At 38.6% G+C, this 27233-nt stretch overlaps 1 protein-coding gene across 4 annotated transcripts in view; it reads right to left on the bottom strand.

The window, feature by feature from the left end:
- Positions 1-27233, bottom strand: part of LOC149024982 (zinc finger FYVE domain protein) — a 112776-nt gene that overhangs the window by 36014 nt on the left and 49529 nt on the right. For all 4 annotated transcript variants that reach the window (XM_089145164.1, XM_089145165.1, XM_089145166.1 and 1 more), the window contains 11 exons: positions 26616-26753; positions 14380-14533; positions 13674-14041; positions 10857-11320; positions 10042-10377; positions 6142-6357; positions 3785-3875; positions 2606-2683; positions 2066-2356; positions 1781-1978; positions 1021-1509 (listed from right to left, as the gene is read on the bottom strand). In XM_089145164.1, the coding sequence (XP_089001290.1) occupies positions 1021-1509; positions 1781-1978; positions 2066-2356; positions 2606-2683; positions 3785-3875; positions 6142-6357; positions 10042-10377; positions 10857-11320; positions 13674-14041; positions 14380-14533; positions 26616-26753 (2823 nt within the window). The remainder of the gene's footprint in view (positions 1-1020; positions 1510-1780; positions 1979-2065; positions 2357-2605; positions 2684-3784; positions 3876-6141; positions 6358-10041; positions 10378-10856; positions 11321-13673; positions 14042-14379; positions 14534-26615; positions 26754-27233) is intronic.

Genomic DNA, 27233 nt, shown 5'->3' with positions numbered 1-27233 from the left:
AGACAGCCTGCAATTCTAGGAATTTTAACCAGAATCGCAGGTTCTTGCTGCTGGTTCTTCTCCCATCTTTTTCTTCTTCTTCTCACCTGTTCTCTTCATTGATTCAGCTATACTGTTTAGGTTCTCAAGAGCTTGATTTATAACACATATATTAAGAGATTCATTTTGACCTTTCAACAACAAATTTTAAGAAACCCCTTTTATGGTTGTTTAGTTGTTATTGAGTTCTTATCAAGCATATGTAACAATGCTAAAGAAAGACAAAAATGCATTACTGAGAAAGCATGTATACTGAAGACTAGAATCTGAATATTACTCAATCAAAATATTGTGCAGTTTTGGGGGGTATATCTAGATTTAGATATATATATGTACATATATCTGTATGTATATTTATAGGTATATATATAGAGGAGTGAGAGAGAGAGAGAGAGAGAGAGAGAGAGAGAGAGAGAGAGAGAGAGAAAGATATTTTTCTCTAGAAATTTTAAACATTTAACAAACAACAACCAATAGAAAGATAGTTTTCTCTAGAAAAAGAAAAATTCAGAAGTGAGGCATCAATAGCAGGACATTCCTTAAGACATATACAGGGTAAAATATAAAAGTTATACAGACATGTTTGTATTGGTAATAGAACGTCACTTTCATAATCTTTATATGCAAGATAGTCAACACGCATACTGCAAAGTAGTGACCTAAGTATACTAGTGTTAGTTTTACCTCCAATTCAAATACAGAGGTACTTCAAATAAGACATCAGTAGCAGGACATTCCTTAAACATATACAACCATACAAGGTAAAAAATAAAAGCTGTACAGACATGTTTGTAATGGTAATAGGAATCACTTTTGCAATTTGTATATGCAAGATATTCAACATGCATATTGCATGGTAGTGGTCTATGTAGAGTAATATCTATTGATCTCCTATTCAAGTACAAAGGTACTTTTACTTATTGTACATGCTCTATCACAAGTATGTCATCTCTCAATCCATAGCCTGATTTCCCAACATACCTTGAAAAGAATTATATCCGGTGCACTTTCATACCGGTGAGATGAGCGGACTGAATAATCCTTGTGTGTGTCACCTGTGAGCATCCATTCCTCAGCAATCGAAACCGAGGGGAGCCGTTCTTGCCCATCTGCAGAATATATTGGAAGGCGATCTTCCTGTATACCAGCCATTGCCTCCCAAGCAACTCTTTCAGATGGTGTTAATCCTGAGCTTTTTCTCTTTCTGTAAACTTCTTTTGGGGCTGCCTTGTTTCCATTGTCACGTGCAGTCCAAGAGAAAGCTCTCCGAGCCTCTTTTTGCAAGTTACTGAGGCTGTTGCTAAAATTGGACCTAGACGGCAGGCCTATTTTTGCTTTCTGCTTTGGTCTTGGACCTGACACAGTTATCCGTTGTTCCCTTGAAGAAGAGCTAGCACTGACTACAATAGCTTTAGCAGCATAAGTAAGAATTAAGTTGTTGTCTCTCAGCGAAGGGAATTCTTTCAAGATCTGCCACCACCCCAGAAAACAAAGAATGCAAGGATAGTCATGGATGTGGATAACAGCTAGAAAGGAAAGTAATAATGCTTAGGTGTACATAAAGATAATTATTTTCATTTCTTTGTAGGTGAGGTCAGAAAAGGTGACTGATGGCCTAGGCTATCACTATGTTTTCTCTAGTAAACTAGTAAGTGAAAAAGGGAAAGGAATTTGGCTGTGGTGAAGAGGGCCTAAGTCAGCTAATGATCTGAAAGGTCCTTAAAATTAGTAGGAATAATACCAGAGCTGCAGATTCCAGTTGTTTCCTCATGAGAAGAACTTCCAGAATCAGATGCGGGTGTTCATGCAGAGAAGAACATCGTTGTTGCCATGGCAATGGCAAGGCAGCTAAAACGCGAAGGCCCAAGGCCCAAGATTGAAGACGGGATAACTCAATATCAGAAAGATTTCCACCCCACCGCTTCAAGAAAAAGTGAACCTTCACAAAACAAAAGAAACAATATTACAGAAAGACCATGATATTCATAAATTGACTCAACATCTAAGTCGGGGAAAAAAAGGATACCAGAAGTTGCTTTGACCGCAAGTTTGGCAACAGCTGCATTGCACCCATTGCAACCGGTAGAGCATCATCAGGGTCACGTAGAGAAGCAAGAAATCGTGAAGCTTCCGCGGGACCTCCACCATTAAGAGGGTCGGCAGTGAGAAGCTTCACAAGTTGTCTTCCTTGGAGTTCTCTTCGCAGATCTATAGATAAGTTTGCACTTTCAGCTACTTCTAAAGCAGCAGAAACAGCTCCTTTGCCAGCTAGCCTAAGTGCCAGACCTTCAGGATCTTCTTTACATTCAGCTTCTACCTGATAAAATGCATGCCCATTATTCTTTCTTTATATATATATATATATATCTTTTTTTTTTTTGGGTGGGGGGTTGGGATGGGGTGGAAGGGGGGGGGGGGGGGCAGACTTGAGAAACAATTGTTCACCTCTTACATTAAACATAAAATGAGAATGAAAACTTGAAGTACATGTCAGCAGCATTTCAGTGTAGCAAACATGGTGCAATATAGTTCTTATTAAATTAAAAAAGGAGAGAAAAATAAGGACCTCTTGCCAGCTATTATAATGGTCATCTGCAGCTAAAATATGGCTATACTTCAGCAAAGCTTGCCTCTTCTGCATGACCTGATAAATACAATGAAGAACATCAGTAAGGCAATCAAAAAACTCAGTCAATGAAAATATGGCGACAACAGAAGTAACAACTAGTACTGCACAAGCATCAGTTTGACAATATCATGCTAAAAAGTTATGAGCATTGGGAATATTTAACTCTCTATGCAAGATGATGATTATCTGTGACGCAGAGAAAAGAATGTATTGGTGTAGGAGAAAGAAACAGGCCCCTACTTGAGGCCCAGTGAATTTAGTTATAATAAGCACACTTAAGCTCACACTTAGGTCCATATTCTGGTTATAAGTTAAGCCCATCACAGGACATCACTTAAGCCAAATATAGGCCATGGTCAGTACTAGTTTTAAGGCCCATATCCTGTCCCCCAGTAGGCCATCCGCTGGAGAGTTTTTGGAAATCTTGTGGTCCCATCTGGGAAATGGTTATTCTTATAGTTCCTTTCCTTTTTGGTTGTAGGCACTAGAAGTTTCTGTTTTGACTGTAGGCTACTTGGTAGCCAAAGGCATCTATTTAATTTGCTTGCAGTTTCTGTTTATGATTGCAGGAAACATTCCCACAATTTTGATAACCAATGTGATCTTTTCTCATGAAGAGACAGCTTGTATGGTGTGAAATAGCAGCAAGCCATAAAACAAAGGTGGGGAATCCTTGGAATGGTGGGTGGTGAAACCAGACCAACTAGAATCCCTTCTTTCTCTCCTTCCAATTATCCTTACTGTATTTTCTACACCACACAAGTAGATTATACTGTGGGAGGTCCTTTACTGTTATTAGGGATCAAGGATTGAAATTTGAGGAGTTTTACATCTGGCGGCTTAGCATATTTCAAGTTCCTCAGAGCAATCTTATGTTGTCTGGTCCATCACAATTTAATGCTACTATTTGGTTTCTAGTAAGTAATCAATGCTGCATTTTTAACTTCCTATTTTCTGTTATGTCCTTTTGTTTCTTAAAGCTTGAATTGTTCTGTTTCTGTCAAGTGATTATCATGTTATCTTAATCAAACTTTACTAACTTGTCACAAGGATCCATAAACAAGCATATTTCTCATCTTTTGTGGAGCTGAAGCAAATATGAACTGAAGTAGATACCTCATTCTTAATTGGATCATTTTCAGGCAAGTGACAGCTGCACATTAATAGAACATCCATAGAAGCATCTAGTTCCCATCTGTGTAGATACCTGCAACAGAAATTCATAAGCTTAGCAGTACAAAGAGTACAGAAAGCAGGGATTTTCCAAGATTTTGCAAACTACTGTTACTAGATGACTACAGAGAGAGATGACAAAGAAGAATACAAATAAAGGGAATGTATGAGCTACTCCCACTACAAACCAGAAAGCTCAAAACTATTTGCTTCCTGGTTTGTTACCTCTGGTAGAGACTATATAGTGAGGGGTTGAAAAACATTAAACTCCTGCATCATGCCCTCCAAGGAATCGTAATAATTCTACAGAGATTTCTCAGCCTGCTGAAACTGAAATAATTTTTCATAAATACTATAAATCCAAGTCATATTTTTAGCCTGTGAAGAGCTTTCTTACAACTCATCCCATATTCTCTTGGCAGTCTTGTGGAACATAACATTGGCTGCTATGTTTGGTTCCATGCTATTCCACATCCAAATTTTGATGATTGCATCATCTTGGGTCCAACTAGAGTAGGATTTATCAGTCTCGGCGAGAGGTTCAGACTTAGTGAATTTAAATTTACTTTCAGCAACTTGCAAGGATATAGACACGAACAGCTTGGGACCAATGCAAATAATTCAAACCACCTTTGAGCTTGATGGAGGTAATTTAAACATTCACATGATTACCTTGAGGCCCTTTTCAGTCAGCAGTACTCATAGTTGAGTCATTGATAATTAAAGATATAATATGTAGAGGTAGAGCCGTAGAGTGTACTCCCCATTGCTTGGATGCTGTTTGCTTTGTTTGTTAAGGATGTCCACATCATGACTGGGTCTGGATACAAAACTGGTGGTCCTGGAGAAGCTACAGCAAACAGCTTGGGTAGTACCTACCCTATTATGGATCCATTTGATAACCGCAATACTCGAATATCTCTTGTGAAGTTGGGCAACACCAACTACACGGATCAGGCTTATTTTGAGAAGTTATCCCCGCTAAGTATGGGGAAGTTAGGATACATCACTGGTTTTATCAAAACCCCAGTGACAATTTACCAAACATATCTTAAATAAGACTGAGAACTCCACATATCGTAAGTGCACAGCAGAGGCTAAGGAGTAAGGAAAGGGAAGAAGAGAACCAGGATTGAAAAAGAAGAACAAGAAGAGTGTGTTAGGTCTTCAACTCCCGCTTCACATGCTAGTAACTTATACAGGAAAGAAATAGAATTGCAACTATGTCTTTGCAAGAAATAATATCCTCCCACAAACATATGTCCCACAAGATATTTCAACGTTTCCTTCATTTTTCTCTTCCTTTGCTTTTATTTTTTTGCACAAGGCACGAACTATAGTCAGACTTAACGAGGATTCCAACCTTCCCTCTGCAGATTGTCTAGCATTTATGGCCATAGTAGAAGATCTTGCTCTCGACAGAGATCTCGCCACCTTGAAAAAGAGAGATCTCGACCATCTTGGTGAGATCTCGGTCGAGATATACAACTTTTTGGCGTCAACTTAGTGGCCCATCTCTGTCGCCACGATTGGATAGAAACTTGGTATTTAGCTTATTTAAGGCCTTTTGAACACGTTGGTGGCCTTGGATTTGTTAGAAACAACCCTATGTCTGATTTTTAAGTCTACCCATAGTGTGAAACCGAAATGTAGTAGGATTAGGGAATGCAATGTTATACAACATGTAATATAGAACCTTTAAGGCATAATGAAAAGCAAGTATATCAAATGCATCAACTAACTTAAATGTTATCAAAATTCCATCCATATGAGTATCACAATCTAATTTTTAAGAATAAAATAATTATACAACCATTAGAAGTTCTATATAAGTCATTAAATCATAAATTCATAAGAAAAGTAGAGAATGATTGATCTTCCTTGTTGTAGATGTGCTAAGAGTAGTTGCAAGTGAAAATTCAGCCAAATTCCACAAAAAAATGTAAAAATTGAGAGTTCTAGCGAGATCCAGGGCGAGATATGGCAAGATCTCGAGCGAGATATCCCAACTCACTGCTCTCGCCCTCCATCTCGTCTCGCCAAGCTGAAAAAACGAGATATCTCGCGAGACCTCGGCGAGATCTCGCAAGATCTCCCACCATGTTTATGGCACCATGATATGGGTTGGTGGCAGATCTCACACATGAGACCCTGGCTGTTGCACACCACGGGCTGACAAATGAATAAATGAACAAAAGATCCTTCCCTACTAGGCGATGATGCATTAAATAAACTACTGCACAACATAGGGGAATTATTCAGTGTAACAATAACGAATTTTTTCACTGAAATTTACATACTTGAGAGCGAGTCTAGCAGCCAGCTGTTTGTCTTTTAGCCGCAAACAATACTGCCAACTAGAATTATACACACCATAACCTTGCAAATGTGCAGAGACTGAGACGCTCTCCTCCCCACGTTCAATGAGTAATTGAAGTAAACTATCAGAGGCCCCATTACGTAAGCAGCGATCAGAAAGAGCAAGAGCATCCATCAATTTTCCTTCATTGACCAGTCTGTCAAAAAAGACCATAACACCATTAAAACCTCTTAATTGAACATAAAAAATTGCAAAACAGCCTGAGTAAAACTCAGATTGATTAGGGTCCCGGAGGTTGAAACAGGCAGGAAATGTATTAATTCCAAAATTCATTGGTCTTCCCTATGGCATGGGGAAGCCACCCAATGATTGAGCAATAGTATTATAGTATCTTACTCATGACATACACTAGTAAAGAGCTCGGATTTTTTACACTCACTGATGTTTCTTTTTTTTTCTGAGATTCAGAAGGATTCACAAAAACGAAATGAATTGCTTTGCCTCGACAAATATATTCCTCCCAACATCCAAAAAGGAGGAGACAGGGATTGTCCAGCAATGCAATGGACACTCATTAGTTTCCCTACTGCAACCAGGGAAATAGGAAATTATTCCGATGATCAGGAGTAAAGGGAAGAGGTCTTTTCTGTGACTCACAACAAAAGAGATAAGGGTCTGGGCCATCACAGAACATGTAGATTGCTCCTCCAACTAACCAGGAAAGGAGGATGATAGTCATGATTCATGCTGTTCAGTCAACTCACCGGGACCCACAACTGTCAACAAACCTATTAAGATTACAGTGACTACATTGTATTCCCGGAGGATTTTGAGTATGCCACAAAAATATGACTAGTGAGGGTTTGCTTGTTAGATCAATAATACCAGAGAAGGTACTAATTTACTTGTAGTGTGTCATAATTTCACAAACATCTCCTTCAGAAGAATTTACAGGATTCTCAGCAACAAAATGAAGGCTGCTTCATGGATTATCAGAGCCATTGTTGACCCCTTGAATCATAACCATCTTAAATATTTCTATTAATTTTGAAATAATCATATGCTGGACATTAATGTTATATTAAAAATATTGCATGAACATTAAGATGGAAAATGCTGGATGGAGTCATCAAATTATGCTAGTAATACTGCAACGGTCTTGTTGTCTTGTCCATAGCATAATATAATGGTCCACTACCATTTTGTGCTCAAATATTATATTAGTCCACTCTATTTGTAGGATCTTGTTAACTGATGAAATCAGCAGATTATGTTTCACTTAATTTCTGAGCCACGCTTGTCAAAGTTTACCTTTGTACAATTCCATCAAATGTGGTGGCTTTGTTGTTGATGAGGCTGACATCATTGTGGGTGGTATTGTTCTAAGAAGGAGGATGAACATTTATGCTTTTATTAATAACATTTTTATGTAGTGTCTTGACTCAATTTCCAACCAAGGTTAAACAAGTTCCACTAACATCAATGGAGCTTATATAGGCTTTAGGTCAAAATTGACAAAAAAATTGGTCAAAACATGTCCAATTGGGTCAAAAGCATGGAAAATTTTATAAGTATCCATATCAAGGTTGTCAAGGTGGCAAGGCGACCAAAGCGATTGGGGCTCCGCCTAGGCGAATAGGCGACAAAGCGGGCAAGGAGGCAATAAGGAAACCAAAGCGGTCGGGTCAAAATTTTTCAATACAAATATTTTTTAATATAACTACTTTCTATAATAAGCTAAACGAACATTCAATAGTCACATTCATCCAAAAAAGAAAGCATTCAAGAATCATACTTATGAAATAATCCAAAAAAAAATACAAACATAAGTTCATCTCATTAAGCATCATAACAGTGAATATGTACTAACAGGACCAACATGATAAATTAATAGATCTTATTATTCCGATTTCCAAGTCACTGCCCATTTAATGATTCATTAGTTCTCGATGTTGAGTATGGCTCATGCTTCACGTTCTGTTGCCGATGGACACGGCGGGCCTCAGAGTTCCTTTGCAATTTGGGCCTTGATTCCGAAATGACTAAGCTATTAAAAATTTATATACTACTTTGTAGAATAAATTTTGATTAAAAAAAAAAAAAAAGAAGTTAAAAGAAAAAAGTATTATGCACAAAATGTAAAAAAAGCGGTTGATTTAGCATCTAGGTGGCAATGGGACATAGAAGGCGAACAAAGCGATAGCGCTTAGGCAAAAAAGCGGCAACAACATAGCGTATCAATTATATGGTTTAAAACAAGGCGGTTGAAAAACTGCCTTGCCGCCTAGGCGGACGATTTGGCAACACTGATCCATATATCAACTCAAATCATTTTGGATCCAAGATCTCTCAATGGTCTTGATAGGTTTCGATCAAGGTCTCATTCCACAGCTACCAATCACAAATTAGTTGAAAAAAATTCACAGTGACTAGCGAGATTCTCTAGGCATAGGATTCCCATCTCTACACAGAGATTATTTTGATGAAATGAGGCCCAACAATTAATGATTAATGCATCATTGCATTTCAAAAAGCAAACCATCCAGCGTGTTTCATCTCATATCCCCATTCTATTTCCTCCAACACAATTGTTATTAAAAATTTTACATAACATCTAACCTTTTTCTAGAATTGTTCACGTTTGAGAATTGTGCATGGTCCAAGGCTGCTGCCTTGGTTTACTAGCCTTGGACAGCCTTGGTTTGCTCATGAGTTGCCTACTTTTCTTTTCTTGGAAAAGGTTCCTTAGTGATCAAGGTTTAGGAGAATTAGAAAGTGTAGTTTCTATATTCAGCATAGTTTCTATTTTCAAGTTCTTTCTAATTTCATATACTTTCCTTCTTGGTTCTCTCTATAAAGGATAGATTCATGAGTCCGTGAGATGCATTTTTCTTTCCTTTTTTAGAGGGCAAGATTGGCTTGCTTCTCAAGTTGTAATCTAAACTTTTGAGTTCTATAAATAAGAGGCTACGATTCTAGGAGTCCTTTGCTAGAATCACAGGCCCTTGCTGCTCTGATTTTTCCTCATCTTCTCTTCCTTTCTTCTTCTCTTCATCTTCTCTGTTCTCTTCATTAGTTCAGCTACTGTTTAGATTAATGAAGGCTTGATTTCTATCAGTTCAAATCATTACGGTGCCTTTTCTGGATGATTTTTACTCTGACTTTAGATGACCTAGTAATAGTATAGCAGTATTGTTGACCAAACAAACGTTTCAACTAAGTGCAGATTACCAAAGCTTTACCATGCCAAGCAAAAAGTCTGCATCAACTGCACACTGATATATAACTTTTGTAGCATGAAAGAGCATATAGTACAATTAGCATTTGACATTTCATAGTGGACTAGCTATTCCAGGACATATTGTTCTAACCTACACATTACACTACATAGTACCAACATAAGCAGTAGATAAAGAAAACAGGATGATAATCATGGAACAAATTTTGGTCAAAACCTGGCAAAATTTATGGTTAACAATGTAGGATATGAATTCTATCTTTTTGAACTCTGTATTTGTTGTTAACTAATTACATCTATAAACTAGTAGGGATATGAATTCTATATTTTCAATGACTCTTTATAAAAAATAGCTAATTCATTATGTTTAAAACCCTTTAAATACAATGTATACAAAAAAATTGACCCAAAAAGTTTTTTATACGAAAAATCAGGTGAAAAAAACACCTGAAATGGAGCTGAAACCAGCGGTAAGAAATTCCAGGGAAAATTCCCTGGTTTCAGCCAGGTTTCCCAAAACTTAGGTCAGATCTAGTTTCTGGCTGGCTGAAACAGGCCTCGAAACTGAGATTCTGAACCTTGTCATTAATCTGCAAGCGTTAAAGTGGCAGAATATAAAGACAATTAAAAACAATGTAATACCTTTCTACAGCTTTTTCATAGGGCCCCTCATTCTCCCAATCAAAAGAGAGGAAAACTGTTGAATCAGATTTGGCATGCTCAGTCTCCGTGAAATCCTGCCAAGACTCAGAAGCCGCATTGCCTTTAAACTCCAGCCCCATTGTAGAAGTGTTACTGCTAACAATGTCATCAGATTCTGACTCGGTATCACTTCCAAGTTCACGTAATCGCTTAAAAGAAGTCTTTATCTCAGGCCTCGTGTTGCCATCTTCAGTAGTTCGCACAGCTGTCATAGCAGACTCAGATACTCTATGAAGATTTGTCTGCATTTGTATCCATCGATTCAACGTTGGGAACCTGTTCAACAAATCAATGAATGAAACTAGACAAACAACATGTCGAGGGTTTCCAGGTGTGACAGTTAAGGTCAATCTGTACCCATGAGTCTCCGACACTACAAATACATTTGTTCCAGTAATCCAGGCTGAACGGCTACTCCTATTCTGAAGATGCTCTAAAAAACACCCTAAAACAACTAGAGATCCCAACAATACTCGACAGTAATGTTGATTTTCCTCTTTCCTGAAGACAAACAGAGGTCTATAGACTAGAATCTTGGAGGTTCCCTAATAGAACAGGCTAGCTGAATAATCCTGAAACAGTCAACAAGACCTAATTCTGCTGTGAACTTGACTGCTCACAAGGTAACCAATTGGGCCACCACCACAGTAATGGGGCAATGTCCATTGCACATCAGGTTTGGGATCCTGCTTCCCATATAACAAAAATAAAAATGCATTCAATATTCTAGGTAAGTAGTACTTCATTACTTTTACCTCTCTGATTGATCCAAAGCAAACTCATAGAACATTCGGTCAGCATCATGTGCATGCACCGATCCACCATTCAAGGAACTAGATACACATGAATCATTTCCACTGTACAACATGCTACTGCCAAAAACACATGCTAAAACAGCCCTCACAGGAGACAACTTAGCCAAATGTCTCACTATATCAAGTTGCAAAGGATAAAGAGCATTTCCAGGCGAAACTGATGAAGGGACGTATGAACTAGGCTTTGCTTCTTTAGAAGAGTGAAAAAATGCTTTATTTTGCAGGCTCGAGTTTGAATAGGTAGGAAGCACAGGGATGCATGCCCAACCATGACCAGATCGTGGAGGATAAACTGGAGGCACACATGCTGATATAACTTCATGCACAAAATCAGCACCCATTATATCTGCTACCTTCCCAGCTGCATCAGTGCTGCCTCGTTCAAACACCAGCCGAGTTAAAAGCTGAAAAATGATCATTAGGCCATCTGGTAAATACATACGCCTAGCAAATACTTATGTAACAAATGCAGCCATACACACAAGAAGGATAAGGAAATATGATTATAGCAGTACTAAAGAAATTACACATATAAAAGACATAGTCATGATTTCCACAATCAACATGCTGTCAGGAATTACCATGTTCATCATCCACAGGGCCACATCAGTATCAGATACCAAACATCTCACATCCTTCTTCCATAGCCAAAGAGAGACTTATTTGGAAATGCATGCTAAAACTCATTTATACCAAAATGTACCAAAAATATATTAATATCAGAGATGCTACCTCGACTGATATAATATCTTTCAACCACAGTAAATAAACACCCAAAGTAAAACGAGCCAATTTGGTGCTTGATGTACATCGTGGGACCTTGATGACAAGGAAGGGAAAGGGATAGTTGGTCCATTTGTTTGCTTGATGGACCAGGAGGTGAGTTTCATAATTGGCTGCTTTAAAGCCATTGATATTGGATGTTAACATAGTTCAGGGGAAAACCTTCCCCAAGAGCACTAGGCAACTGGGAAAAAGGGCAGACTGGGGGACTGGTGTGGGGAGGGGGCTGAGTGGTGGTGGCACCACCCAATGGGAGGACGGAAATGAAATAGACTTCCCATAAAAGTGCTTTTCAGAGGTTGTAGCATTCTTATATTTGAACCTCTTTCACTTGCTTTATTTCCTTTGCGCTCATTCTCTATAATTACAAGCAGAAAAACATTAACAAGTTACGTTCAACTAACAGAGAAGAAAAAATATCTTCCTTGACATCTCAGCAACACAACACCACCACTGTCCCTCCCCTCGAAATAGTGGCCTGTTTCAGTAATATAAGTTTTGACAATCGAACAAAAGGTGAAGGTTAGCTAACAAATGTCCATCTCTCAAAACTAAAAAATCTATGTATTACACTTTCTATTCCCCCTCGTTCATGTTTCTATGCATTTTAGTGTGCTGAACTCCTTAATCAAAGATAATAACAGTAAGGAAAGAAAGCACCTCAAATTGCATAAAATTATAAAAGTATCTGTCCAACAAACAAAGCATCAGCACAGGCAAAGTGGGCCAAGGCAGCAAGCGCGTGACCTAGGCTAGGGTGCCCCTGGGTGTGTTGGGAACCGGGGGGGTGAATTTGGATAGCTTGTATTTCACTAAATTATCTTCCGAGAAGGAGAAAGAAAGTATCAAATTATTGATACATGCTCATTCTAGAAATTTCCATACATCCCAAAATCTCTGAGAAGGCAATTGCTAAAATAAGCAATTTGGTGTAGCCATAAGCTCTCAATTTACAACACACTTATTTATATGTTGGCTTCCTCACATTAGGTCAGCACTAATGTATTATATGATATAGTATTGATAAATCATGGTTCAAGATGCTGATCTCAAGGCCCATCTTACCAACTCAGAAAAGAGAGTTGGCTTGAGATCTCATCGAGTTGATGGAGTTTTTTTCTCTTTACTCAAGGCTCTAACTTGAGGGGCAATAGGGGTCATCTGAGGCTGAAACTTCCTGTCCAACCTATTTCATCTGTTCTGAATGCACAGGTGACCTCAAATTTATGAACATAATAGTGTAAACGTGAGTTGCAGTTCAGATGAAACCACAATGTTGAAGAAAAAACTTAAGATGACCTACTGGACACATCATATACTCAGACATTAATGCTCAAGTTCAAAATTTAAACAAAAATACATTACACTTGGTCACAGTTCAAACGATAACCTAATCATCAAAGTAACCACCTCGAGAATCGAGAGTTCAGACTCGATGCACTAAGAACATTGTCTTTTCTCACGCATCATCTAGTCTTGCTAAACAGAAAAAGAGAGATGTATCATTAGATCTCAGCGAAATCTCAAGAGTTCCCCTTATCTTCTTACGACAAAAACAATAGATAGTACTGATGTATAGGTTGCCCAGGTGGGGTCCATGTCAACTGGTCAACACCTTGGATTGCCCTGACAGTGATGGTCACAATTACAGTAATATTTCATGCAATGAACAACAAAGTTTTAGCTCGCCATGTTTGCATCTGGAAGTTCTAAAAATGTTCTCAGATTAAAAACCGAGAAGAGATAAGAAAAATGAGCAAGAGTAAACTAGAAGATGTTCCACATAACACTAGTTAAAGTTATAATATATCCTCAATCAAAATTAATCAGAAAACTTTTAGCACCCCAAAAGAAACAGCTGCTTCCCCACAAATGATAAGTTTGTGATCAGAAATTCCAAAGTGCAGGGGGAAAAGAAGTCTACTGGAAAATCCATAAGTCCATACAATCAACATAATAATGATAAAAACTTACCTCTTTAGGCCATTCATAAACAAGCGAGAAGAAGTTGAAATCATGAGTTGTGTCAATCCCATCAACTATCTCACCAATTGTTGCAATGTAGAGAATAAATGCTGAAAGATATGTAACCGGCTTGGAACTTAGGGGACCAAAGAATCGTTTTCCAGTATCTTTCATATCATAAGAAACAGAGTGCACACTAGTTTCTCCAGCTGCAGACCTAGAGGATTTTGGTTTGGTTGCTTTTAGTCCAAGCCCAAATACACCATCTCGGTCAAGAACTGAAATGAGATTCTGATCAGCATTGGGGATTTCTCCTTTAACGAAATTTGTATCCATGTCCTCATCAGCAAGAGCTCTTGCAAGGTTATGAAGTTTCCCTGAGATTTTAGACAGGGATACCATAAATCTTGGAAAAATTAGGCATCAGCAAAAATTAGCTCTCGACATAAATAAAAAATGAAAAAAATAAAAGTGTCTATATACTTTGAGGTTTGGAATGCTAGATTTGGAATGCCATCTACTTTGAGGTTTCTTCTAGATTGGTAGCTATCCCCCACCCCCCGGTCAATGATACCCCAAGGAACAGGATCATTGTTGTCTCCTGGGGTCTTAGTTCTTCTTTCCGGTCTTCTTCTTAAAGACCTTGTATTCCCTTTTGCTTTTATATAATTATTTATTCATCCAAAAAAAAAAAAAGAATCCAAAAAAAAAGTACCACTCAAAAATTGTCGCTTCCCCATGTGAGCATCCTCAATCATCTGATGTAGTATACCAAGAGTGCGTTGTCTTTGTCCTTGGCGGTTAGACTCCCTTGACGAAGAAAGTATAGTTTCTCCTGAAAAAATTGCTTGAAGGGTAGGAGGATTTTCCTGAACAGAAGTGCACAAACATAAGTAAGAGGAAGATGGAGATTGCCTAGCAGCTTTACAAGAAGATGGAAATGAACACATTTCACATGGCAAACAAACTACGGATAAGATTGTAAGCATAAAAAAGATGTTGGCACTCTAAAGTTGCAACCAGAATGCAATAACAAAGATCTGAAGGTTCACATAAACGATTAAACAGAGACCTTATTGTAGTGCCAAGACTGGAAAACTATGATAGCATTAGCTCATATGCATAAATCATGAATTACAACCTAGCACACTAGTGAACTCCTGAAAGAACTCTGGTAGAAATCAGGATTGGTTCAAATCAGAATCAGCAAAGGCTGGTCCTGATTCTAGCAGATCCAAATTAGCCAATCCTCTTCACATAGGTTTAGGCATAATGGAGCTAATTCTTACTCATTTCACACTGATCCTGACTAATTCAATCCAGAATGGAATCAGATGGAACACCCAAATCTGGGTTTTTTATGAACAACTTCACCATAAAAAAGTTGTGGACCCACCCCCACCATCTCCTCCCCCTCCCCCTTCCCCCAGGCCCAAAAAAAGTCAAAAAATAAAAAACGAGTTTTTAACCCTGTTTCATTACTCGACAAGCATTACAGTATAGAAGTCTAAGATCTGGGCTGTAATTCCACATGATTAGTATTTACTATTAAAACAGTATTATTAAGCAGATAACATTATCTACTATATCTTAGCTAATAACAATAATACTAAGTAGATGGGTCTTCATCAACATCTAGTCATGGTTAACTTAACTGTTTTATTGTCAAACCCAAGCCCACACGCCAATAATGCTATGAAATAGGCCACCAAGCTTCCCTTGTGGCTTATTCAGCTAGTCACCTTATCCTCCTATATCTGACTGTCACAATGACCAAAATCTCACTCCACATTGTACATACGAGCACCTTAGATTCCTTTATTGCTTTGTTGGTGTCACCTAACATCTGGCCCCATCCAACACGTTAGGTCGCTTAGAGCGTTAGACTTCAATTGCTATGCTAACATGGCAGCCTGTTCTGAAAAGTTATGCCCAAACTGAAACACCCTTCTTGCCTAGAATAGAAACTCAGTAAAAATTTAATGAAGCTTCCACATGTCACCAAATGTGGTGATGTTTACATTTAATGACCATACCTATACAAGGGTAGGCCCATGAGGTAGAGGACCTCAAATCTCATCAAATTTCAACCAGAAATGAGCAAGGGGGGACTACGTCAGATCCAAAATTTCAAAATTTGCAAAACTGCCCGAAAAGGGTAGTGAGTATAAACATTGAAATGGCATCAATGTTAATTGAATCATTCCTCTACTTGTTTAAGACTGAAAATAACACCGATTAGATAGCTTCCCATGGTTATCAAAGCGTCCGCCTAGGTGGCAAAGTGGTTTTTGAACCGCTTAAATTGTTGTCGCTTAACTAACAGGCTGATTTCTTGCCGCTTTTTTACTAGGCACTGTCGCTTTGCTGCCTTTTACGCCATATTGCTGCCTAAATGCTAAAGCAACTGCTTTTTTTACATTTTGTAATTTGTGCATATTATTTTTTATTTTTTAATCATAATTTATTCTACAATGCCGTATATAAATTTAAATATGTGAGCCATATTCAATCTCTCTTTGCCTTCGTATTACTAGTGCCTATGAGACTCGTATACCTAAGACTGCCACCCTTGATTCCTTCATATCCCTCGGGGCCTAGTCCCCTCTCCCCCCATCCCAATATCTCGCTTGTTTGGAACTCTCTCCTGCCCATCCACAACCTGTCCTGTGATACCACCATTTGGTCCCCTTCGCCTTCCTTTTCCACTTCCTCCGCTTGGAACCTTATCCACTCCCCCCATCCCCTTGTTCCCTGGTCCCATTTGGTTTGGTTCAAAGGTCACATTCCCCATCGTTCCGTCACCCTTTGGAGAGCCCTCAACCTTGCCCTCCCTACCCATTCCTTCCTCATTAGTTGCCACATCCCTACCAACCCTTGCTACATCCATGGAAAAAAATTCAATCGAAATGGTCGAAATTTCGACCGAAATGCCTGCAAAATTCCAAATCGAAACGAAATATAGGTATAGGCACGAAATGATACCTGCGTAAGTTATAAAATACCCAGTTTCGACATATCGAAGGCATTTCGACCTACCGAGCCATATCGCCAGAGCCATTTTGAGCTGTGTTTGAATTTTTTGTTGATTTCTCTTGTTTTCATCCCCTTCTACACCTAATTTCTAGTATTCCATTTCCATCAAACACTTGATTTGCTCCTCCATTTGTGCATTTTCTCAAATCTTGCAAGGTGAGTAACCAACTTCCTCATTTTTTTATTTTTGTTTCATTTGTGCCTTAAATCATGTTAGATTGCTTCCAAATTTATATATCTTTACTTTAGAGTGTTGATCTATGAATTTGTAGTGTCAAAATTATTTTTTGATTCTTCCTACTATTTTTTGATTTTTCTGTTATTAAAAATTATTTACTAAATTATGTATATTGCTAAAAATGTATATGTATAGTACATGTATAAGCTTCAAATGAATGTATGTGAGAGTTGAGACACCATATTGCTGTGATGGTGTTGAATTAATTTTTTTTCTGTTAATTATGTAATTTTACTGTATTTAATAAAAATATATTTAAATAATTAAAAAATATTTAAATATTAAAAAACTAATTAATTTATGTTTTAAATTTTAAAATAGAGGAGTATTAGTGGAAGCATGTATGCAATTTTTGGAGCATGTTGTGGATATTTTTAAGATAGTTTGTGTGTATTTTATATATTTTAAAATTATTTATATATTAAAAAATACTTATATAGTTATACATATATTTTTTTATATTTAAAAATAGGAGGTTATTATTAGAAGCATGTATGTCATTTTTGGAGCATATTGTGGAGCTTTTCAAGATTCTTAGTGTGTGTTTCTTGTATCAAGCACTCTCTTTTAAAGATGTTAGACATAGCTTGGGAACATGGGAGGCCACTGACAACTGACAGGAGGAAGAGCGAGTGTAATTATTGTAAGAAACAAATAGGAGGAGGTGGGGCCACTAGATTGAAGATGCATCTAGCTGGTGCCAACAGGGATGTAACAGGTTGCCCAAAGGTGCCCGTAGAGGTCAAGAGGGCAATGGCCTCATATATTACTAGTACAAAGCAAAAGAGGAAAGAGAAGAGAACACGGAAGGATGAGTTCGAGGATGCCTGCTTAGATGACCTTCCAAATCCTGAGGGTTATGGTAGGGATGAGCCAGGAGACAATGACCCTGATTCAGAGGCCGATCAGCTAAGGAGGGCGATGATGATGAGTAAGGAGCAACAGAGGATTGATGACATGAGGAGGCAACAGAGGGGTCTGGGTTGTGGGTCCTCTAGAGAGCCAGTAGGTATGGGAGGCACAGGTGACTCCTAAGTCCCTATGAGGAGGTCTCAGAGTGTGAGGCAGGAGGCTCCTATCCCACGGGCCCCTACAAGGGGTCGAGCTTCCTCAGCACATCCTACAGATCCGGATCTTGAGATTTTTCGCAATGATCCGGCCCTATTTGCGAGGCCTGAGCATAAACAGAGAAAGTTGAAGCACTTATGGGGGAGTGTGAAGGAGAAAGTGGGGATGGCTTTCTCCAAATGGGCGCATTACCATAGTGTTCCAGCACATACAACCCAAGGGCCCTACTACAGAGATATGATTAAGCAGATAGGCAGGGCTGGGAGTGGTGTACGAGGCCCCACTCCATATGAGATATATCATGTGTATTTGCCTAAGCATAAAGAGGACATAAATGAGTACATTAAGGGATTAAAGCCCATGTGGAATCATTATGGAGTGACTCTGATGGCTGATGGTTGGACTGGTCCCACTAGACAGTCCATCATCAATTTCATGTTGAATTGTGATGGGAGGACAATGTTCCTCAAGTCAGTAGATGCATCTGGTGAGAAGAAGGATGCAAAATACATTTACAAGTTATTGAAGCAAGTGGTGAAGGAGGTTGGAATGGAAAATGTGGTTCATATTGTGACTGATAATGGCTCCAACTACAAGAAAGCTGGGTTGAAGATGCAGGAGAACTCCAGGTATATAAACATATAGTATTAATTTTCATTTGTAAATACATATATTTACATTACACATATACATGTACACTTTATAACTTTGTATTGATGGCTTGATGGATGGACAAATATAGGCTCTTTTGGACTCCTTGTGCTGCTCACTACATTGACTTAATGTTGAAGGAGATTGGAAAGGTCAAGTTGGTGAAGAATACCGTGGAGCAAGCTCGACATGTTAGCACCTTCATATATAACCACACCTATGCATTAAGGATGATGAGGGACAAGTGTCAGGGTGAGTTAGTGAGGCCAAGCATAACCAGATTTGCTACTAATTGGATAGTACTGCAGAGCTTTGAGAGTAGGAAGACTGGCCTTAGGAGTATGTTTGCATCAGAGGAATGGTTTAACTGGGAGGGTTCTTCATCGGTGGGAGGAAGGAGAGCACAGTTGACCATCCTCGATGAGACTTTCTGGCACAATGTGAGGATAGTGGTGAAGATGTTTGAGCCTGTGGTGAATGTGTTGAGGATGGTAGATCAGCAGAGAAAACCTACTCTACCACACATATTTGCTGCAGTAGATAGGATGAAGTAGCAAGTTGCTCAAGTCCACCCACACGGCAACAAGAAAGTCCTTCAAATCATTGACAGTAGATGGGAGTCTATGTTGCAACATCCACTGCATAAGGCTAGTGAGTTGTTAAGTCTAGTATTTAATTTAATTTTCATTATATTATCACACTATTAAGCATTAAATATTCCCTTTTATGACATACTTTTTCTTCCACAGCATACTATTTAAATCCCAAGTACCATTACAAGGACAATCTTGGGATGAGACAAGATTTGATGGATGTTGTCCAAACTGTAGTGGAGAAATTTGAACCGGATACAGATAAACAAGCAATCATCCTTATGGAGGTGAGATAGTGATTTGAATCGTTTGATATTCACGATTCGTAGTTTTATACTAAGTCATTAACCTAATAACTAGTTATTGTTTTTTCTCTTTATATATTAGATAAAGGCTTTTAAGGATGCCACTGGGAGCTTCGGTCGTGCTATGGCTGTATCGGGACGGGAAACCGCCCCTGCGGGTAAGTTCATTCATTTATTTCATTATACATTTAATTATTATATTTTATCTTTAATTTAGTTATTTAAGTAATAAAATGACTTGGAGTCTATGTTTGTTGTAGCTGAGTGGTGGTTGCAATTTGGACGTGACTCACACCACTTGAATGTGATTGCAAGCAAAGTGCTCTCCCAGACATGTTCTGCCACTGGTTGTGAGCGGAATTGGAGCACCTTCAGCCTCATTCACTCGAAGAGCCGCAACCGATTGGGTGTAAAGCGTCTAGAGGATCTTGTCTACCTACACTATAATATGAGATTGAGAGAGGATCATATTAGACAGCGGATGGATAGAGAGAGCACCAATATCGAGTTGGCCGACATATTTGAGATGGATGATGATGATAACCCAGTAGTTAACTGGATCAGGGACAGTGGAGACGGATTGCTGGATGAGGAGGGAGGTCTTTCCAATAGACAGTTGCCAGAGGAGATGGGGGCTGATGTGGTGGACTCATGGCCCGGGAGGGAAGGCCACATGCAGAGCCCGCCCGTCCCTCCGTGCCACACCCTAGTGCATCCACCCAGAGTGAGGATTTGATTCTCTGGTCCGACACTGAGGATGAGGTGACTCAGGCCTCTCGGTGATGATGACGATGGTGGTGATGATGATGATGGCGGTGATGATGGAGGGGATGAAGAGGGTGTTGGACCTCGTGATCAGGATTCAGCTGATCCTAGGGACAGACCACCACCACCACGTGAGAGTCAAGGGTGGGGAGGACGACCACCGAGATTCACAGGCGAGAGTCAGTTCACCCACGCGACATAGGATTTAGACCATACTGGAACTGCATCTCGAGGCAAAAATGTTTCCTCTACATATTCGAGGAAGGGGAAGGGGAGACAGCACGGCTGGAGCACAGAGGACACGCCATCATATGGGTCCTACCGTCCATCCAATGCCGAGAGCTTGGTGGGTCCTCTGAGATCGATGAGCATTGATGATGCTAGAGACTCCTCCACCTCCAGAGGATCCAGATGGCATAGGCCTGCAGAGTCCTCATATGATACTGCTGTGGAGAGTATTGGTTCTACCTAGTCGACTTATGGTTATGGACCATGGTGTCCCTCCTGGCTATCAGATTCAGGGTCAGGCCAGTCAGCCACAAGTGGAGCCTTATGGTTATGGAGCGGCTTATGGAGCTTATGGTGTCCCTCCCACTGTCGATTATCGGAGTCAGCCACCGGGACCTTATCAGTATCCTTATCCTTCTCTTGAGAGCCAGGGGCTAGGGTGCTATTTCATTTGTTGAGCAGATCTTCCACACTATTACACAGCCACAAGGCCCACCACCACCAGTTCCTTTGGAGATTCACAACTTCCCACCGTTAGGAAATCTTATGCATGTGGATGAGGCCACATACAGAGATGCAGTTTTTGACTATGTCCAAAACTATCTGGGCCGGGGGCAAACATCATGGGAGTTATATTGTCATTTGTATGGGGTGTAGACGGAAGAGGGAGACCTTGCGGCTTGAACATAATAGACTTGTAAGTAATAACATTCCCGCTTCTTCTCTGATTCATGTACTATATACTTGGAATGTTGGATGTTACATTTTCAGTAGTTTTTTAGTAAACTAGCAGTTTTATAGTGTTTATTATGCTTGAAATAGCTAGTATGTAAAAATCCAAATCAATTTGAGTGCATTTGAGGCTCGAAATTGAGTTTTCAAGAATTAGGAAAAAGTATCCAGTTTCGGTCGAAATTTCGACCTTTTTCAAGGTCAAAATGTTCATATCGATTGAAATTTTTTCCTTGGTTGCATCCTTTGTTGGAATGGTTCAGAGGACATTTACCACCTTTTCTTCTCTTGTCCTTTCACCCGCCTTATTTGGGATAGAGCCCTTGCATCCATTTGGCCTCGTTCTAGATGCTCACACGGGTTTGTTCGTGATTGGTCTTGGATCTCGAGGAATTTTGCCGGTCACTCCATCTGCGATCGCCTTGGCAAGCTAGTCTTTAGTGCCGCCATCCATCACACTTGGTGGGAGCGCAACCTTAGAAGATGGACTTCCAAATCTCGATCCTTAGACTTGATTTGGAAAGCCATCTACTTTGATGTTTCTTCTAGATTGTTATCCCTACTCCATCCCCCTGTTGCCAACAATCCCAAAAATAGGTTAATTGTTAGTTCCTAGGGTCTTAGTTGCTCTCTCACCCCCCCCCTCTTGAGTTCCATGCTCCTCCCTCTTTCCTAGTTCCTTTGTAATCTTCCTTGTTGTGTTGTTTGTCACTTTTAATATATTATTTATTCATCCAAAAAAAACATTTAATAATCAATGAATTATTAAATAAACAATGACTTGGAAATCGGAATAATGAGATCTATTAATTTATCATGTCGACACTGTTTGGTTAAAAAAAGGGAAAAATGGATAAATCAATTCTGATTATTGATCTATGCACAAGAGTACAAGACACTTATTTGGCGTCACATTATCATTGAGGTAAGTAAGAATGTAAAATTACTACTTTCATTTTCATTTTTCACATTGATTACTGATATAGTACATACTACATAATTATTGTTATGAATCTTATGATGCTTGATGAGATGAAATTATGTTTTATTCTTTTTTTGGATAATTTTTCATAATTGTGATTCTTGAATGTTTTTTTATTTTTATTTTTATGAATGTGATTGTTGAATGTTTGTTTAGTACTTTTGTTTATTATAAAAAGTATTTGTATTAAAAAGTAGTTTAATAGTAGTTATATTAAAAATATTTACTAAATCACTTTGGTCGCTTTATTGCCACCTAATCGCCAAAGACGGAGCCCCAATCGCTTTGGTCGCTTTAATAACCATGTAGCTTCCTGATCATCCATCAGATGGATCCTCCTTGCCTTCCCATATTCGAAAGGTAACATCCTTCAGCTGCCTAGTGAATTTCCCTGTGCTTATTGCACAATGTTCCACCAAGAGGGAATCAGGGAACCTTTTTCCAGAATCCCAAGACCATTAGGTTGAACTTTTCCTTCGGTTCCATCCAGCTCAGGAGAAGAAAAGTTACAACGAGGACCAAACAACTCAGAAAGAGGGAAGTAAATCAAAGATCTCATCACCTCATGTGAAAAGAATTAGTTTTCAGAGGTCATTTAAGCAATTATTCGTTGAAAAACATTTATAAAGGTGGAGCTTGATTGAAATAAGATTGTTGAGATTTCCGCAAGTTATGGAAATGCTGCCTTGGTGCGCAAGTCTTGGAATGGCTGTCTTGGTGCACAAGTTTTGAAAAATCAGAGTTTCTATTTTGGTCACTTTCTATTTCAATTGCTTTCTATTTTGGTTATTTTCTAATTTTCTTATTGCTTGGATGACAAGTAATCTCCTTAGGATAATTTCCTTTTTGGTAGATTTGGGAGATCTCATGCAATATGTAATTTTCCTTTTTTTTGTCGGAACTCAGTTTAGGAAAGTTTTCCTAACTAAAATTTGATTTTACATTATAAATAAAATACCAGGGGAGCATGACAGAAGATCTCGCTCTTGAGCGAGATCTCGCTACCATGAAATACCGAGATCTCGACCATCTTGGCGAGATCTCGGTCAAGATATGCCATTTTTTGGGCGTCAACTTGGTAGCCCATCTCGGTGGGTTTTAGGGTCCTAATTGGGCTAAAACTTGGTATTTAGCTATTTAAGGCCTTTTGAACACACTAGTGGCCTTGGATTTGTAAGAAAACAGCCATAAATATGATTTCTAAGTCTACCCATATTGTGAAACTGAAATGCTGTAGGATTAGAGAATGCAAGGTTATATAACATGTAATATAAAATCATTAAGGCATATAAATAAAATGGCAAGTGTATCAAATACATCAAATAACTTACATGTCATCAAGATTCCATCCATATAAGTATTACAATCTTGACTTTCGAGAATAGAACCATTAGAAGTTCTATATAAGTCACTAACGCATAAGTTCATAAGACAAGTAGAGAATGATTGAGCTTCCTTTGATGTTGTAGATGTGCTAAAAGTAGTTGCAAGTGAAAATTTGGCTGAAATCCGAAAAAAATGGGACAAAAATTAAGAGTTCAACGAGATATGGCAAGATCTGGGGCGAGATATAGCGAGATATGGCAAGATCTCGAGGATATCCCATTTGGCAGATTTTAATCTCGATCTCGTCTTGGTTTATGAAAAAACCGAGATATCTCGCAAGGTCTCGACGAGATCTCCCACCATGCAGGGGAGAGCCAACGTACACATGCAAGCTCCCTCCCCCTTCTCTTATTTTTCATCTTCTTCATTCTTCTTCTTTCTAAGTTTCCTTTCAGTCCCTAGGCTGATTACAGGTGCTGATATTCTAACATGACATCAGAGCAGGTTTAATCAGCCTAGGGATTGCTTCTTCTCTTGCAATGTTCTCAGTTTTTTTTCCCTTCTTTCTACCTAGTGCGCAGCCACCCTTTGCTGCATTAATGATATTTTAGATCATTCTTCAAATAAAAGCATGAACTGATCTTCTTTTTGCTACAATCGAAGACCCCAGAGGAGCTACCAAGTTACCAATTATTACCACTGCACAGCCTATTTTCTGAATATGACTGATCTGAATGGAAAAAAGAAAAGAGAAAAGATAGAGAGAGAGAGAGAGAGAGAGAGAGAGAGAGAGAGAGAGAGAGAGACACAGTTAACTGTTCTTCTTTCTCTCTCACAACTGTGAAGGATTCTGCACTCATGTTTTTTCAGATAAATTGATTTATTTCTGGTTTTACAATTACTACAACTTGCTTGTGTTCTCTTCTCTTGGCTCCCTGGTTTATGATATTCATTGGATTACTTGCTTAAAGATCTGTTTGGATGCCTGATTTATTGTCATTATTACTGCTGTCCTATTACTTACTCTGCTGCTCTAGATGGATGAACCCTATTTACCGGAATCAACCTCAGCCCCTTATTCTTCTTGTAAACAGAGGTTTGAATTGGGTCTTCTTTGCTGCTTCCCATTGTTACCTAACAACCAGAATCGGCTGCAAGGCATTATTTTCTAGTACATAGAAAAGATATTATTTATACTCCTGTTTGATCCACTTATATTGCTGCTGCCCCTGTTTTATTGAGTCTTAATGCCCTGGAGAAAAGAAAAAAATCTGTTGATATTGTATTGCTACCCTATTGCTGCCATTGTTTGTTTCGGGTGATACAATTCCTTTGAAAATTTTATTTACATGGTATTGCTGTCCTACTTACCTGAATCGACTGCAGCCCTGTTTTCCCTACTTCTTTGTCTACTAGAATTGACTTCAATGGTGTTATTCTTCTGGTAGATGGAATATATCATTAGTTTTGCAGTAATTTCGAGTTAGTTTGCTACTTTTTGGATCTCTGGGAAATACTACTGGTTATCAGCTCTTTCTCTGATACTGGCTGATGCTTCCCTTACTGCAAAGTGGTTTAATATTGTCATGTTATGAGTACTATTTTTGCTACTATCTCATTTGGGTTGAAGCTAGTGGTTTAGACTTTTCTACTGTAATAACTTAAAGTTCTTGCACCTACATTCATCAAGTAACATGGTTCCCTCAAGTATGTAGTTCCTTAGTACAGACTTTGAGATATTGGCAATTTGTCATTATAATTTATCCACACGTAATGCTACACGTGAGGGGGAGATGTCTTTCGAAGAGTATTATTTGTGGAGACTTTTATCCTAATATGGTATTCTATTGCAACACCTACCTACTTGGTTTGTAGTAATCTATAGTTCTATACTATCTTTACCTACCTACTTGGTCTGTAGTAACTCACACTACCTTACCTACTTGGTCTGTAGTAACCTATACTGCCTTTTACCTACCTACTTGGTCCACAGTAACCTATATTGCATTTTACTTACCTATTTGGTCCGCAGTAACCAATATTATCTTTTACCTATGCACAGTCCACAATAACCAATACTACTTTTTACCTACCTACTTAGTCCACAGTAACCAATACTGTCTTTTACATACCCATACCTTTGCCTACTACTTGGCCTTCTTGAAAGAGGTTATGTGTGGCCGTTGGAGCTACAACTTTTATCTATTAGTGTGGAGATTCCTCCCTATAACTGGCATTATTTGAATAGTGCCTTTTATGCTGCTATAATATGGATCATTGATTGTAATCATTATTGGATGGTTCATTCAACATGAAGAATTACAGATTTTTTTTTTATTATTATTTTTTTAAGATGATGTTGATTATGTCCAGGGTGGAATTCTCCAAGCGTTTATCAACATTTGCTATTGCTACTTGTGTTCAAGATGATGAAGCTTTAATATATGTTCCTGTTATTTCAAGACTGGTGCTGCCTTTCAGTTTATTCCTATTTGTCCAAGCTGGATCTTTCTTGGTGTATACTCTAGCTTGAGGGGGAGTGTTGAGATTTGCACAAATTATGGAGTGCCTTGGTGTGCAAGTTCTTGCAATTGTTGTCTTGGTGCACAAGTTTTGAAAATCAAAGTTTCTCTTTTGATCACTTTCTACTTCAATTGCTTTCTATTTTGGTTATTTTCTAATTTTCTTAGCTTGGATGACAAGTAATCTCCTTAGGATAGTTTCCTTTTTGGTAGATTCCATGCAATATTTATTTTCCTTCTTTTCTGTAACTCAGTTTAGGAAAGTTTTCCTAACTGAAATTTGATTTTACATTACAAATAAAGTACCAGGGAGAGCCAACATACACATGCAAGCTCTCTAGCCCTTCTCTTCTTTATCTTTTTCTTCATTCTTCTTCAATTCTTCGTCTTCTTTCTAAGTTTCCTTAAATTCCCTAGGCTAATTACCAGTGCTGAAATTCTAACAAAGATAATTCACAATCATAAGTACAACTGACTATTACAGAAACTAGCACTTGATACTGACTTGTTCCAATATTTCATGCAGACGTCTAAGTACACGCCTTGTAACTGAAATTATTGCCACTTCTTGAATCTGATCCCAGTAAGTTGAACCAGCCTTTGGCGAACCTCCCGGATAGATCTCAGATAACATAACTTGAGCCTGCATATGAAATAATTCAATGCAACATTCAAACACTTAAAATACATGCAAAACATAGCACCAAATATGAAGACATGCACAGACAAACTGTTAGCAGTGAAAATAACGAACTTGTAATTTTATGAACTTAATTGAAAACCTAAATTTGAGAAACTATGGTAATTATATGCATCAAGGGGAAAACAATTGACTAAAGAAACAAGTAATCACAAGATTAAATCACCAGATAGAGTGGAACGAATATATCACAAAACATGGATAAAGATCAATAACAGTGTCAACTATCAGTATGTCCTTGTGAAAGCATAAATAGAAACTCCAGATTTTCCAAGAAAATGCACAAGAACTAATTTTGCATTACATAAGCACTGTATTTCCTTTATGATTCCATTTACCCTGAATCACCCCCACCCCTTTTTTAAGCACTGTATTTGGCCCAACCCAGCTTCTCCTGGACCCCATCCCACCCCTTAACTGTTC

The sequence above is a fragment of the Hakea prostrata genome, chromosome 2, assembly GCF_041222555.1.
Source record: "Hakea prostrata isolate BN-2017 chromosome 2, UWA_Hpros_2, whole genome shotgun sequence".
Classification (NCBI taxonomy): Eukaryota; Viridiplantae; Streptophyta; class Magnoliopsida; order Proteales; family Proteaceae; genus Hakea; species Hakea prostrata.
The sequence above is the reverse complement of the archived record's forward strand: the minus strand, read 5'-3'. Positions and strand labels throughout refer to the sequence as shown.